The following is a 14,688-nucleotide window of genomic DNA, read 5'->3' on the forward strand; positions in this document are numbered from 1 at the left end:
CCCACACACCGTGCCTACACACACTAAGAAACCAATGCCCCCCCCACACCCACACACCGTGCCTACACACACTAAGAAACCAATGCCCCACCACCACGCACACCCACAGACCGTGCCTACACACATTGAAAAACCAATGCCCGCCACACACACACACACACACGTGCATGCACACCCACACACTGTGCCTACACACACCGATAAACCAATGTCCAACACACACACACGTAGTAATATGGGCGGTGGGGCTGTGTCCCCAGCACCCCGGCTGCCTGGCTAGCTTATGCCTGAAATAACAACACACAAATTGTATTCATTTAATCACTGCTTGGCCCATTTCTATCTAGCCTCTTCTAAGCTAATTCTCACATATTAATTTAGCCCATTTCTAATCATTTGTGTAGCGCCCCTAGGTGCGCTTACCGGAAAGATTCTAGCCTATGTCCATCCTGGGTTGGAGCTTCATCGCATGCGTCTGCCTGGAAGCTGGGAGCATGGTGTCTCTCTGAGGTGTCTGCTCCCGAGAGGAGAGCTGTGGAGTCTGAGCTCACTTCCTCTTCCTCCCAGCGTTCTGTTCTGCTTACTCCTCCCACCTATCTTCTAACCAATGAGGGCCAAGCAGTTTCTTTTTATTTAACCAATGACCTTCCTCCATCATTTTCCCTTTTTTGGTTTAAACAACAACAACAAAAAAAGGCTTTAACTTTAACATAGCAAAATTACATATAACAAAACAGTTATCAAGTAAAAGTTACAATAATCTTTATCATAACTAAGGAAAACTATAACTATAACTAACTATTCTTAACTCCATCAAAGACTCCAGAAAGATACAATAATACCTAAGCAAACAAGAAAAAAGCAACTTTTAAAACCCTAGAAATGACAGAGACATCTCGCTGCCTGGACAGTCACCCAAAGTTCCTCTATACCCTTGGGGCATCCATCTTCAGCCTTCAGGCCCATGGTATCCAGCAGACATTTCCATAAAGCAGGAAAATTCAAAGTCAGTTCAGTCACTATCTGTTGTGTCCTGCAGAATGTCTCGCAGACTCTTTCATGAATCAGGAACCCTGAAAGATCATCTCACCTTAGGCAAGTTCAGTAGTCCTCTCTCTGTGGGTTCTCTGTGTCTAGTTTATGCAATAGTCCAAGCAAAAGCAGTTTCTTGCCCAAATGGCTATCAAACTCCATAACGAGCCTCTTCGATGCCCATCTTCCTCTTGAAGTAGGTTGGTGCTGCCAGGAGCAGAGTGTCTCATTGTCATGAAAAGTCCTAAGTTATTAAAACATTTAAAATGCCATATTCTATAATCTTTGAAAAATATGAAGAATGCCTATCTAAAATATATCTACGCACATCTAGAAAATATTAACTAACATGACTACAAACTTGACTATTATTTATGATTATCCATCAACAACCTATATTTCCTAATTATACATTACATTTTAATAATGAACTACATAATCACAATACCTTAATCAATATCAGAAATACATATACATATAACAAAATTGACCGTAAATCTCTATCAATATAGCAAAATCTATACTAATGCAAATTATTCATACCTATATCATATCCCCCTTTAAATGTTAAAGAACGTTTATAAACCATATTTGGGAACATGGACGCAGTTTTTTCTCTCCAAACTGCTTCCTGCTGAATGGGGGCGTCGTTAATTAGGTCTTTCACGGTATAACCTGTGTGCTAGTTTCATCTCAGTTGGCAGTTGAGCGAAGCAATTTTCTGAAGATGTTCACAACAACCCTTCAGGAGGGCGCGGTCCATCATACCAAATCAGAATAGAAGAAATGAACAGGGTCTCATCCTCTGTGAAAACAAAATAAGAAACTCCTTTCCAAAGCATCATGTCATTAGATCCAAATTTCAAAGTCAAGGCATCAAAATATCTATGTTGGATTAGTTCAGCAGCATTTATAAATAAATATCTTTTAGCATCTGTTGCTCCTTCCTCAGCATTTAAATAATTCAAAGAGAGCATAATAGCATACAGTATCAAAATTCTCTGTCTATTTTCCATCTTTGTACAGCTTTGTTTTAACGTCTATTTCGTTTATTTTTACTTTTAACTTTTTGCTTTTTGAGACAGGTTTTCTGTATCTTTGACCTAGAATAACTCTGTAGACCAGGCTGTCCTGGAACTCTCACAGATCCGCCTGTCTCTGCCTTCCAGGCATTGGGATTAAAGGTGTACACTACTACACCTTGAACTCACAGAGATCTGTTTGTCTCTGCCTTCTAGGCACTGGGATTAAAGGCGTGTGCTACCACACCTTGAAGTCACAGAGGTTTACTTTAAGAATTTTAACTTTTTGTCTGCATATATTTTAACACTGTAAATCATTTAAAATTTTTCTTTGTCTTTGACGTTCTCTTTACTGTATTTCTGTTTTTCTGACCACATGAGTCTTTAATGTACCAAGCAATATCAGTAGGACTAAAGCCGTGGCTTTGCCAGCTAGATCCAGCCCATTCCTTGGCTTTCCAGCCTCATGGCTGAGGTACTGGCTTTAGCATGTTTACTGCCATAACTGGCATTTCAAGGTCCCTGCCAGCAAGCGAGCTTCAGCAGCCTGTGCTTGCAAACCGCACGAACCGCCTGCGTAAAAGAGTCAGAGTTTGTCCTGGCAGGATAGCCCAGAAAGCTGGCATTTTTAAATGGCGCAGCTTTTTTCCTGCTACGGCTGAAAACCGAAAAGCATGTGTTCAGCTTTTCGTCAACACTGTTAAGTGTTTCGTGGCAGGACCTCTTAAAAGAGCTGCAAGCTTTGCAGCTAAAGCTGAGTCAGGAAGCCTCTCTTAGATGAGAGTGCTTGCTTGCCTCTAACAAGCAGAGCAGACCCGAGAACACAGCGAGTCTAGTTGCCATCATACAAATCGTAGCACTTTACTCCAAATGCTCTATTCAAAAGCTCTGTCTCCCGCAGGAGCCAGACAGAGATCGCAATGGCGGCACAGCCCCAGGAAGTCGCGCTTTAAAATGACACAGCGTTTTTTCTGCTGCTGTTGCCGAATCAGGAAATCTCTCTACAGCACGCCACCAACAAACAGCAAAAATCTGTGTTAAACTCTCTCTCCCTTATTTTTAAGCCTTTTCAGGTTTTTGAAGTGGTTTTAGTCTATCACGTCAGGTACCATTTGTAGTAATAGGGGCGGCGGGGCTGCGTCCCCAGCACCCCGGCTGCCTGGCTAGCTTATGCCTGAAATAACAACACACAAATTGTATTCATTTAATCACTGCTTGGCCCATTTCTATCTAGCCTCTTCTAGGCTAATTCTCACATATTAATTTAGCCCATTTCTAATCATCTGTGTAGCGCCCCTAGGTGCGCTTACCGGAAAGATTCTAGCCTATGTCCATCCTGGGTTGGAGCTTCATCGCATGCGTCTGCCTGGAAGCTGGGAGCATGGTGTCTCTCTGAGGTGTCTGCTCCCGAGAGGAGAGCTGTGGAGTCTGAGCTCACTTCCTCTTCCTCCCAGCGTTCTGTTCTGCTTACTCCTCCCACCTATCTTCTAACCAATGAGGGCCAAGCAGTTTCTTTTTATTTAACCAATGACCTTCCTCCATCACACACACACACACACACACACACACGCAAATGGAAAAAGGAAAAAAATAACGTTAAGTTCCAAAGAGCAGAACCATAAGACCAGTTAGCTTCTGGAGGTCACAGCAACACTAACTCACCATCAAATGCCAGCGTCTCCAGCAGGTTCACATACTCTCTGTCCTTTGGTTGGATCCCCATTTCTCCAACAGTGCTCCTCAGGCCACCCACACTGATCTTCTCTCCTTTGAGAAGACAGAATGTTTACAGGCAAAAATAAAAAAATTGGTTAACTTATTTGTAAAAACATGTTATTAACCAATATGACCTATGATATGTCTTTTAAAAATAATAGTCATATGGTTGTAATTTCAGCTTGGAGTTAAGGAGAAGAGACAAGATGGGACACGCAAATACAAAGTGACATGGTGACAACAGAAGCCAAAGCAAACCTTCCCTTGCAATAGTAACATAGCAAAGGCATTCTCAGTATTAGGGGATGGCATGCAGAAGGCAATCTAGGCTACCAATGGGATATTGAGTTGCCATTAGCAATACTGACTTATAAAACAGAAAAACATCTTGAGCTTTCCAAAACTTTATCTATTTTATTAACATGCTTATTTGAAATTTAGCTATTTACATGTAGCAAAGAAATACTTATAAGCCGGGCGATGGTGGCGCACGCCTTTAGTCCCAGCACTCGGGAGGCAGAGGTAGGCGGATCTCTGTGAGTTCGAGACCAGCCTGGTCTACAGAGCTAGTTACAGGACAGGCTCCAAAAGCCACAGAGAAACCCTATCTCGAAAAACAAAAAAAAAAAAAAAAAAAAAAAAAGAAAAAAAAAAAGAAAAGAAATACTTATAAACAAGAAAGGACTTGCTCTAGTCATGGTGGCTCACATTTTTAGCCCCAGCATGCAGGAGGCAGAGAAAGGCCGATCTCTGTAAGCTCCAGGCCAGCCTGGTCTACACAGTGAATTCCAGGACAGCTAGGATGACACAGAGAGACCCTTTCTCACAAAACAAACAAAAACAGCAATAAAAAAGAGTAAGTCTTGTGGCTTATTTTGAATACATAAATTATTGAATAAATTTGATCTGACAAATAATTGAGTAAAATGACTGCTGCTATCAACAATATATTGGGGGAATATTTAAGATACACATTTATAATATTAGAGAAACTCACCCTCGAAATCTTTCAATTTTAGCACAATATCTTTCAGATTAACCTTTCCATTATCTGCAAGAAAACCACAGAGCAACAGTGAGGATCCTTCCACCTTTCCCAACTAGGACACTGGCATCATCTAAAATTTAATTCTAGATGCTTGCGTTTTATTTTTAGGTATTTGGCACCAAGTTGATGTAACATCCCCCACCCCTTTTATTCTATTTAGTTTTGTACATGGTGGTGGTTGGAATGAGATTGGCTCCCATTGGTTCATATGTGTGAATGCTTGGTCCCCAGTTGATGAAACTGTCTGGGAAGGATTTGGAGGTGTGGCCCCTTTGGAGGAGATATGTCATTGGAGGTAGGCGTCGAGGTTTCAAGAGACTGCAACCATTTCCAGTGTGCTTTCTGGATCCATTTAGATAGCATTAGAACAAAGTTACTGGAAGATTTTAAAGAAGTTATTCTGAAAATTATCTGGTACTGGTGACACAAACCAGTGGTAAAGAGAACCCAACCAGCATGTGCCAGGCCCTAGGTCCAATCTCTAGCACCACAAAACATGACAGCAAAATGGAAGAACGGTTTCAGCCTCTGTTCCTTGTTGGAATGATGGCTAGCGGTAGAGAATTGACTATTTTTTCCAGTTACCATTATCTGTCTAGTTACATTGTTCATATCTTCAATCCATATTGGCAAATTATTTTCCATTGGGAAAAATTCTCATTTATTATTGTATTTAAAATCCAAAGCTTATAACACACACAATAACTCATTATAGTGGTGTAATTATTCTCAGTGTCCACAGTTATATATATTTTAAAATCCCCGTGCATCTCTAGCCATTGCTTTTCTAATTTAGGTCAGGTAAAGCATTCACAGCAGGCATTTTCTTTAAACATTCCTAGTAGGTAAGTTCCTTTGCAATCACACAATATCCAGTGTGGCCACCACCACGGTGAAAGCTGCTAGACTTGAACTAATGAAGACAGTATATGTTTTTATGTGGATTCTGTTGCAAACCTTTCAAAACATCCTCTTGACATCAAAATCAATGCCATCTAAAGATGCTGTTAAACCTACGGTGTCCCCAAAGGGACATGCTTTAGCCTATAAGCTTACCATCAACTGGCAGGTTTTCTACAAAGTCTTCAAATTCATTCTGTGAGAGATCGAGTCCCATGGTTTCCAGAAATGGGCTCAAGTTATTCACATCAACTGTTCCTCCTTAGGAGAGACAAAGCAGACAAAGCATTAAAAAGATATCAAAATGTGGAAAGCCCTTATTAATTAATTTAGGTGGGCTATGATCATCATTTTTATTCATGAGTTCAGCAGAAATAATAAAAATCCAGAGACAGATATTGGGGTTCAAGCTGAAGATCAGAAAGGCAAAACATTCAAGCTACTAAAGAAGTCTTACCTCTACCAGGGCTGGGCAGCTGCAGACTGAGCCCTGAGCCTTTGTTTCCTTCCATTTTACATTCCCTTTTAGTTCTGGCCTTAAAGGCATGTGACTCCTTAGTACTGGCATTAAAAGTTGTGAGCCACCACCACCTGGATCTGTTTCTGCATTGATCTTGTGTAGCCCAAGGGTGGCCTTGAACTCACAGAGATCCATCAGCCTCTGTCTCCCAGATCCTGGAAATAAAGGTGTGTGACATCCCTGCCTGGCCTCTATCGGCTTAGTTTTACCCTCTGAACTTCAGGCAAGCTTTATTTATTAAAATACAAATAAAATATCACTATACATGAGGACCTAAGATTCAGGAAGACTTAGTCACAGGTGTAAAACAACATTGAAATTAGATGTAGTATCTCATTCCCTGATGGCGGCATCTTTTGTTTATATTGAATACTATGTAATTCTAAATGGGTCTAGATAAATTCCCAGGGAATTGTAGCATAATAACCCAGCATGTTATGTTGGGAAATATAATACAAAATATAATCCTGAGAAAATACATTCACAATATTTCTATTTAATAGAGATGAACTTGTGCACACGGACAGTACTGGAATCATATATATTTATCCTTCCATGATGCTTTGCACTCACTTTTAAGATGCTTTATACCATCCAATATCCTTTTCTTATATACTTTTCCTGAAGCTGGAAGAAGAAAGCACAAACAAGGTCAGAAAACATTAATAAGGAGGATTTGCTTAAATCAATGACCAATGAACTATAATTTTTAAAATTATAATTTTTAAAATTCCATGATTCAAAAAGATCAGTTTCTAATAGTTTCCTTCTAGATTTATTTGTATTCTCTCATTGTAATGGAGTTTGTTTGGAGAAAGACTTTATTTCTTTTTTTAATTTGAAAACACCCTTGCATTTTATATATGTGGGTATTTTGGGGGCACGTATGCATACTATTTGTATGCCTGTGACTGGGGAAGTCAGAAGAAGGCATTGGAGCCCCTGGGGCTGGAGTTACAGGTAGTTGTGAGCCATCATGTAGGCGTTGGAAATTGCACTTGGGTCCTCTGCAAGAGAGGCAAGTTCTCTTAACCCCTGAGCCATCTCTCCAGCCTCTGGAGAAAGACTTTCATGAAGCAAATCTATTCACTGGTGCACGAAAACCACTGACCGTTGGCTGAAAACTCGGAAACACATAACCCATTTGATTTGGTTTTAAATTTCTGATTTGCCTCACTTTTTTTCCTTTTTGTGCTTTTCTTTGTACTTTCTGGCATGTTAGCACAAACAAGGACAACACACGGGCCACGCTGGGAGGAAAATGAGTGAAAGAGCTTTAGTTTCCCATGCTGAGAAGTAAATGATTCAGATATTCTTTTGGCAAAAATATTCTGGAATGATTTTAAAGTCCTGGTCATGTGAAGATGGGAGGGAAAAGTAGAAGGGTATTTAAGGGAGGAGTTGGAGGGAAGGGAATGGGGATGGAGTTGATAAACACATATTATGTGCATGTATGAATATTAAATAAAACAATGAGAAATAGAAAAATCACGGTAACAATTTTCTACCATCTTAGAAAAATTTCACAATCAAGTACTCAAAAACCTTCTGAAGAATTTATATATGTCAATCCTTACCAATACATATCAATACATATCAATACACATCCATATGCTTACCATCAAGTGGAAGATCTCTCATCAGACGCAAATACTCTTTGTCTGTGAACTCAATCTTCATGTCTTTCAGAGTATCCTGGAGGTCATTAATATCTACTGGCTCTCCTAAAGAAGACACAAATGGTGACATGAAAGGAATTTGAGAACTAAAAGCGGTGATTCTTGACCCTGTAAAGTTATGAAATTCATAAACCTTAACTATGTTTACAGATGAGCATAAAATGAGTAACAACTGAGTGCATTCTTGTATGAAGTAAAATTTAAATATTTACTCTAGGAGTTTGAAATGATCATATTTGGAACTATAAATTATGATGCACATAAATTCAATGTAGAAAGGCACACATCTTATATTAGTTAGTTAATTATTAAGTAATAGAATGTATCAAAAATGCATTTGGTAAATGCTTGTGAGAAAGTGTTTCAAAAGTGGACTTGGGTTCTGTTATCCTAATAGCAAAGCTAGAAAAACACGCATCAAGAAAGAAAACTACAAATCACTACTTCTGACAAACACAGATACAAAATTTAACAAACCAAATTTTAACTAAATATTAACACACCAAATTTAAGCTTAAAAACAAATTTTCACCATAATAAGGTGATGATGGTTCAACACACAAAAGTAATACATAAATTATGACATAGGAGAATGAAAGACAAAGACCATATGCTCATTTAGTAGGTGCAGAACAATCAGTGAGTTTAATAACTTTTCATATTAAAACAGACATGAGCTATGCACAAAATTAGGAAAAGCAATCTAGAATCCATGTGATAGTTTGAATGTCTCTTGCGAAAGTTCCTATATTAGAAACATAATCCAGAAAATTCTGATGTGAATGGTACCTACAGAAGAAGATTTTAGGATGAAAGATTAGATGGGATCGTGAATGAGATGACAGAGTTCCCATATATGTGAGGAATTTCCTTAGAATTCTGGTAGGAAGGGGCTGGAAATACGGCTCAGTGGGTAAAGTGCTTGCTGTACAAGATGAGGACCTGAGCTCGGATCGCTGGCCCCCCACAAGGATCAGCACTAGTGAAGGAGAGATGGGCAACCCTGACAGCGTCTTCTCTGACTTTGGTTGGAGAGGAGCCAAAAGGTAAAATTAGGACTCAAAAGTTCTCATACTGTTACAAAAATTTGCTGTCACTGCTGCGAACACCATCAAATGATTACAAATTATGAAAAACTAAACATGGGTAGCATCTTTCATGGCTAGATAAACAATCAATGTGAGGACACATGTTTTCATGTAGAATAAGCAACAGATTTAGAAATATAAAAATTAAAACATAATCTTATCTATAACAAAGGTTATGTACTTATTAAGGAACATACCTCGAATAACCCAATGCTCATACAATTTCTCAGAAAATTTTAATGTTGTTGATGACCCACCCCCCAAATTCCATCTGTAAATAGTCACTGTTTAATTTTTGAACTATCTGAAGTTTTGATATATGTCTGTTGTAAAAGCATAGGCGATTCAAAGGAAGTAGATGAAAAATGTTTAATTAACAAAAGGCTAAGGTGGTAAAATTAGCAAGAAGAGGAATACACAGTAGGAGATAGCATTAAAGCAGCGTAAAAAGTTCATCACGTTCACACTTACCTAAAACAGTTCTCAGCTCTTCCATTAAATTATTCAGTTTCACTTTCCCTTCAGCTATAAGACAGGAAAAGTTCAGCTATTGATAAAACCAAACTGAGAAAAAGGTTAAAACACCCAGTCCTTAAATTATGAAGCAGAGCCTCAGTGAAGTCTTTAATGGAGCTGTCCCTCCATAACGTGCAAGTGTGGACTTACTGGATAGTTCCACTCACCGGAGTAAGAACTAAGATTGTTGGGACCATATTCTCTTGTAGATAAGATCTTTCAAGTTTTTTTGGATGCATTCGGTTTCTAATTCCACATTTCTTTTGGAAATGCTGATCATACATTCTGAAAACCACTGCTAGTAGCATGATGTCACTTTTTATAATTAGAGATGACAGCCAATGGACTCGGAAAAGGAACTACCAAGAACACAGTGTGCGGTAAACCAAAGCGTTTCCATCTGGCCTGAACAAAAACCACCATAGGGGGATCAGAAAGATGTGTCACTGTGGATGATTGGGGTTTGCACGGTACTTTCTAAAGGCCTTCGGATTCTATTTTGTTTGGGTCTTGGAACACAAGCGGGGGGGAGGGGATCCTGAGTCTATGAAGCTTACATTAATTTGTTTTCTTCATGGCTTTACTACTAAGACAGAAATGCAGACTGGGATACATTCTAGCATTCAATAGACACTTGAGACAAAGAAACCTGTATCAATAAATATATGAATTCATGGATAATGAATAAACTAATTGAATAATTCATAAAAATGTTTTGCGCTGTGCCTGGAATACTGCTAAACTAAGTTATGAGGGGGTCTTTGAAGGTTTTAAACTTTAAATGAGTATATATTAACTTTACAAAACAATAGGATTCATTTTGACATTTTATATGTATATAATATACTTTGATCATATTTACCCCTCTATTACTCTCTTATTTTAAAGGAGCTTAATTTTTTTTTTAAATTATGAATACGGGTGTTTGGCCTGCATGCATGTCTGTGCACCATGCTGCATGCCTGGGGCCTGCAGAGGCCAGAAGAGGGCATGGCATTGCCTGGAACTGGCGTTACAAATAACTGTCAATCAACAGGTCAGTGTGGGAATAGAACCTGGGTCCTTTCCAGTCCCAGGAGGAGGTTCTGAGGAATAAAAAGGCCATATTTATGTCTAAATTAAATTGTCTTGGTTATTTTATGCAGAATGAAGGTAAGGCAACAATGTAGTCATTATACCATTCTGGAGGGTGTGCTCATAGTTTCAGTCAAATGACAAGGGTCTGTGGTGTGGGAGAATTGTCTGTATTCTGTCAATCATGTTGTAAATAAATGCTGATTGGCCAGGCAGGAAATATAGGCAGAAAAACCAGACAAGAAGTAGAAATGATGTAATGAGAACAGGAGAATTCTGGGAAAGAGGAAGTTGATTCCTCCCACTCCTGCCTAGACCACTGAAGCAACAGGATGTGCTCTGCCCCACTTAAAGACACTTCTTTCCCTAGAATCCATCCACCATCAACAGATCCTTAGCTCCAAGCTCATCCCCTCCATGCTGGAGCAAACTGGAGCTGACTGTCTTGATCTTGAGCAGGCAGCTGGGGCTGCTGTGAGTTCACAAATAAATGCTGCACTTGTAATAAACTAGTGCCTGTGTGTGTGTGTGTGTGTGTGTGTGTGTGTGTGTGTGTTTGTGTGATGGCCATCCTCGACGGTCAATTCGATTGCGTCTGGAATGAACCCAAATGACTGGGCACACTTGTGAGGGATGGTTTTTCTTAATTAAAGTGGGAAGACCCACTTCTAATCTGGATCTTTGAGGTGGGAAGATCCATCTTTAATCGGGGGTCACACCTTCTGCTGACACCCATATAAAGAACATGGAAGAAGGAAACTTGCTTTCTTTGCCTGCTTGCTTTCTCTAACCAATCCTTTCCTTCACTAACATTAGAGTCTACTTCTTCAGGACTCCAGCATATACTGAAGACCAGATGAGACGCCCAGCCTCATTCATGCACTGAACAAGTACTGGATTCTTGGACAACTACTAGATTCATTGGTAGACAGCTTGGATCAACTCCACAGTCTGGGAACCATATATATATGTCTATACACACATATATTCATTCTCCAAGTTCTGTTTCTTTAGAGAACCCTGACTAATACATATTTGTACAAATTGAACTGTTGAGTTTGTTTCTAGACTTACTGGTCAGTAGTTCTACAGGTTACTAAATTGACATTTTTAACCATTATATAAACTGACAAACTGAAAAATGGAAAAGGGATTTGTTTCCTATGGAAAAATCGAAGGTTTATAAAGTTTGGTTAAAGGTAAATTGCTAAAAAGTTGTATTGAATTTGGGATGGATAATTCTAAAGAAACGGGAGAAGGAAAACCCAGGCAGATACTGATTGCAAATTTCTGGCAAATGTTAAAAAAAAATACATTGTTCTTAAAAGTAAGGGAAATTTGGAATGACAAGTAATTATATCTATGTAAGAGGCCCTCCAAAGAATATGTCTGCATTAAATTAATGTGACCTTGGATCCACTTATTTTCACTGAAATAAAATTTTATAAGATTATCAGATCAACTGTTTGTCTCAGTCAGTAATAAAAACTTTACTCTCCTAGACTGAAACCCAATAGTCTGAAACCCAGGTTTGGGGTAAAAGAGGTAACATTTTAAGCCTAATGCAATAAGTAAGTGACTTTATCCAGGACAAACAAGGTTGTGGAAAAGCAGTAGACTAGGTTTAGAACCGTTCATTGCTGTAACTTGTTGTAATAAGGATGCGGCGGCGGGGCTATGTCCCCAAAACCCCCAGCCGCCTGCCCGGCTCGGCTAGCTTATGCCCTGAAATAATTACACGGACACTGTATTCTTTTAAACACTGCTTTGGCTCATTTCTACCTAGCATCTTCTAGGCTAACTCTCACATATTAATTTAGCCCATTTCTAATCATCTGTGTAGCGCCCCTAGGTGCGCTTACCGGGAAGATTCTAGCCTAAGTCCATCCTGGGTTGGAGCTTCATCACGTGCGTCTGCCTGGGAGCTGGGCATGGCGTCTCTCCTGCGTCTGCTCCGGAGAGGAGAGCTGTGGAGTCTGAGCTCACTTCCTCTTCCTCCCGGCATTCTGTTCTGTTTACTCCTCCCACCTATCTCCTAACCAATGAGAGCCAAGCAGCTTCTTTTATTTTAACCAATGACCTTCCTCCATCATTTCCCCTTTTTCGGTTTAAACAAAAAAAGGCTTTAACTTTAACATAGTAAAATTACATATAGCAAAACAGTTATCAAGTAAAAGTTACATCAGAAACATTTATACATATAACAAAATTGACCTTAAATCTCTATCAATAAAGCAAAATCTATACTAATGCAAATTATTCATACCTATATCATATCCCCCTTTAAATGTAAAAGAACATTTATAAACTATATTTGGGAACATGGGCGCAGTTTTTTCTCTCCAAACTGCTTCCTGCTGAATGGGGGCGTCGTTAATTAGGTCTTTCATGGTATAACCTGTGTGCCAGGGTCATCTCAGTTGGCAGTTGAGCGAAGTAATTTTCTGAAGATGTTCACACCAACCCTTCAGGAGGGCGTGGTCTATCATACCAAATCAGGATAGAAGAAATCCATAGAGTCTCATCCTCTGTGAAAACAAAAGAAGACTCTCTCCAAAGCATCATATCCTTAGGCCCAAATTCTGAAATCGTAATACCCTTATATCCATTCTGGTTTAGCTTGGCAGCCCATGTAATGAAATGTCTCTCTGTACTTAGCTCCTTCACAGTCAAAAATTTTAAAGAAAACACAATGTACATAATCCAGACTCTCTGTGAATTTTCCATCTTTACGCGGCTTATTTTTATTTATATCTATAACTATCTGTACTCTGTCTCTTTAAAGACTTTATTTTTACTTTTTTCTTTTTAAACCATTAACTTTATTCTCTATATTCTTTTTCTTCTCTCTCCCAAGCCAACGTACATTCATCCAACAGTGTGACTCATTCAGTGGTCTGAATCTGTCCTATTGTGCATCTGCAATTTTTTTACTATCCAGGAGCACTTTTGATTTAAACCTTTAAATCACTAGGCGCTTAAGAATCTAAGCTGTGACATCCCTAGGTTACTTTTTGCTTTTTGAGCATATATCTTTGACCTGGAATGACCCTGTAGACCAGGCTGTCTTTGAACTCTCGGAGATCCGCCCGTCTCTGCCTCCCAGGCATTGGGATTAAAGGCGTACACTACTACACCTTGAACTCACAGAGATCTGTTTGTCTCTGCCTTCTAAGCACTGGGATTAAAGGCGTGTTCCACCACACCTTGAAGTCACAGAGGTTTGCTTTAAGAATTTTAACTTTTAGTCTGCATATATTTTAACACTGTAAATCATTTAAAATTTTTCTTTGTCTTTGAATCTCTATTTACTGTATTTCTCTCTTTTTCTGACCACATGAGTCTTTAATTTACCAAGCAATCTCAGTAGGACTAAGGCGTGGCTTTGATGGCTGGATCCAGCCCATTCCTTAGCTTTCCAGCCTCATGGCTGAGGTACAGGCTGTAGCCATGTTTATAGCCACAACTGGCATTTCAAGGTCCCTGCCAGCCAGCGAGCTACAACAAACAACACTCAAGTCCTCTCTCGGTAGCCGGCCCTCCTGCCTCAAACAGTCAGAGTTTGCCCTGGCAGGATGGCTCAGAAAGCTGGCATTTTTAAACGGCGCAGCTTTTTTCCTGCTACGGCTGAAAACTAAAAAGCATGCGTTCAGCTTTTCGTCAACACCATTTAAGTGTTTCATGGCAGGACCTCTTAATGAGCTGCAGGCTTTGCAGCTAAAGCTGAGTCAGGAAGCCTCTTGGGGCTACCAGGTAGGAGCGGGACTCAGCACTTTAATTCTGAGACTGAGCACGCAGCACAGAAATTCTTTTCATCCAAGTTATATCCAAATCTGACACGTGGAGCACTGCGCAGTCTGAAAACACGTCCCTGTATGGCGGCAGGAATCCGCCATGCTCTTCCGCCTGCCTAAACCTGATTCTGCCTTCTGCCCAGGAGCAGGCGGGGAGCTCTGCATCATCATCAAGGTCTCAGAGCACTCTCCTTCCGATCCCAAGCGGGAACACAAACATAAAGCCAGAGTTTGCACTGGTGGCACAGCCCCAGGAAGCCACGCTTTGAAATGACACAGCGTTTTTTCTGCTGCTGTTG

General features: G+C 39.8%; 1 protein-coding gene across 1 annotated transcript in view; it reads right to left on the reverse strand.

Annotated features, from left to right (window-relative positions):
* Efcab3 (EF-hand calcium binding domain 3) overlaps positions 1-14,688 on the reverse strand; it is a 370,379-nt gene that overhangs the window by 110,403 nt on the left and 245,288 nt on the right. Inside the window, 6 exon segments of the mRNA XM_075941765.1 lie at positions 3,717-3,821; positions 4,768-4,821; positions 5,875-5,979; positions 6,812-6,865; positions 7,858-7,962; positions 9,477-9,530. Coding sequence (XP_075797880.1) covers positions 3,717-3,821; positions 4,768-4,821; positions 5,875-5,979; positions 6,812-6,865; positions 7,858-7,962; positions 9,477-9,530 — 477 coding nt within the window.

This window comes from Microtus pennsylvanicus, chromosome 11 (genome assembly GCF_037038515.1).
Source record: "Microtus pennsylvanicus isolate mMicPen1 chromosome 11, mMicPen1.hap1, whole genome shotgun sequence".
In the NCBI taxonomy this organism is placed as follows: domain Eukaryota; kingdom Metazoa; phylum Chordata; class Mammalia; order Rodentia; family Cricetidae; genus Microtus; species Microtus pennsylvanicus.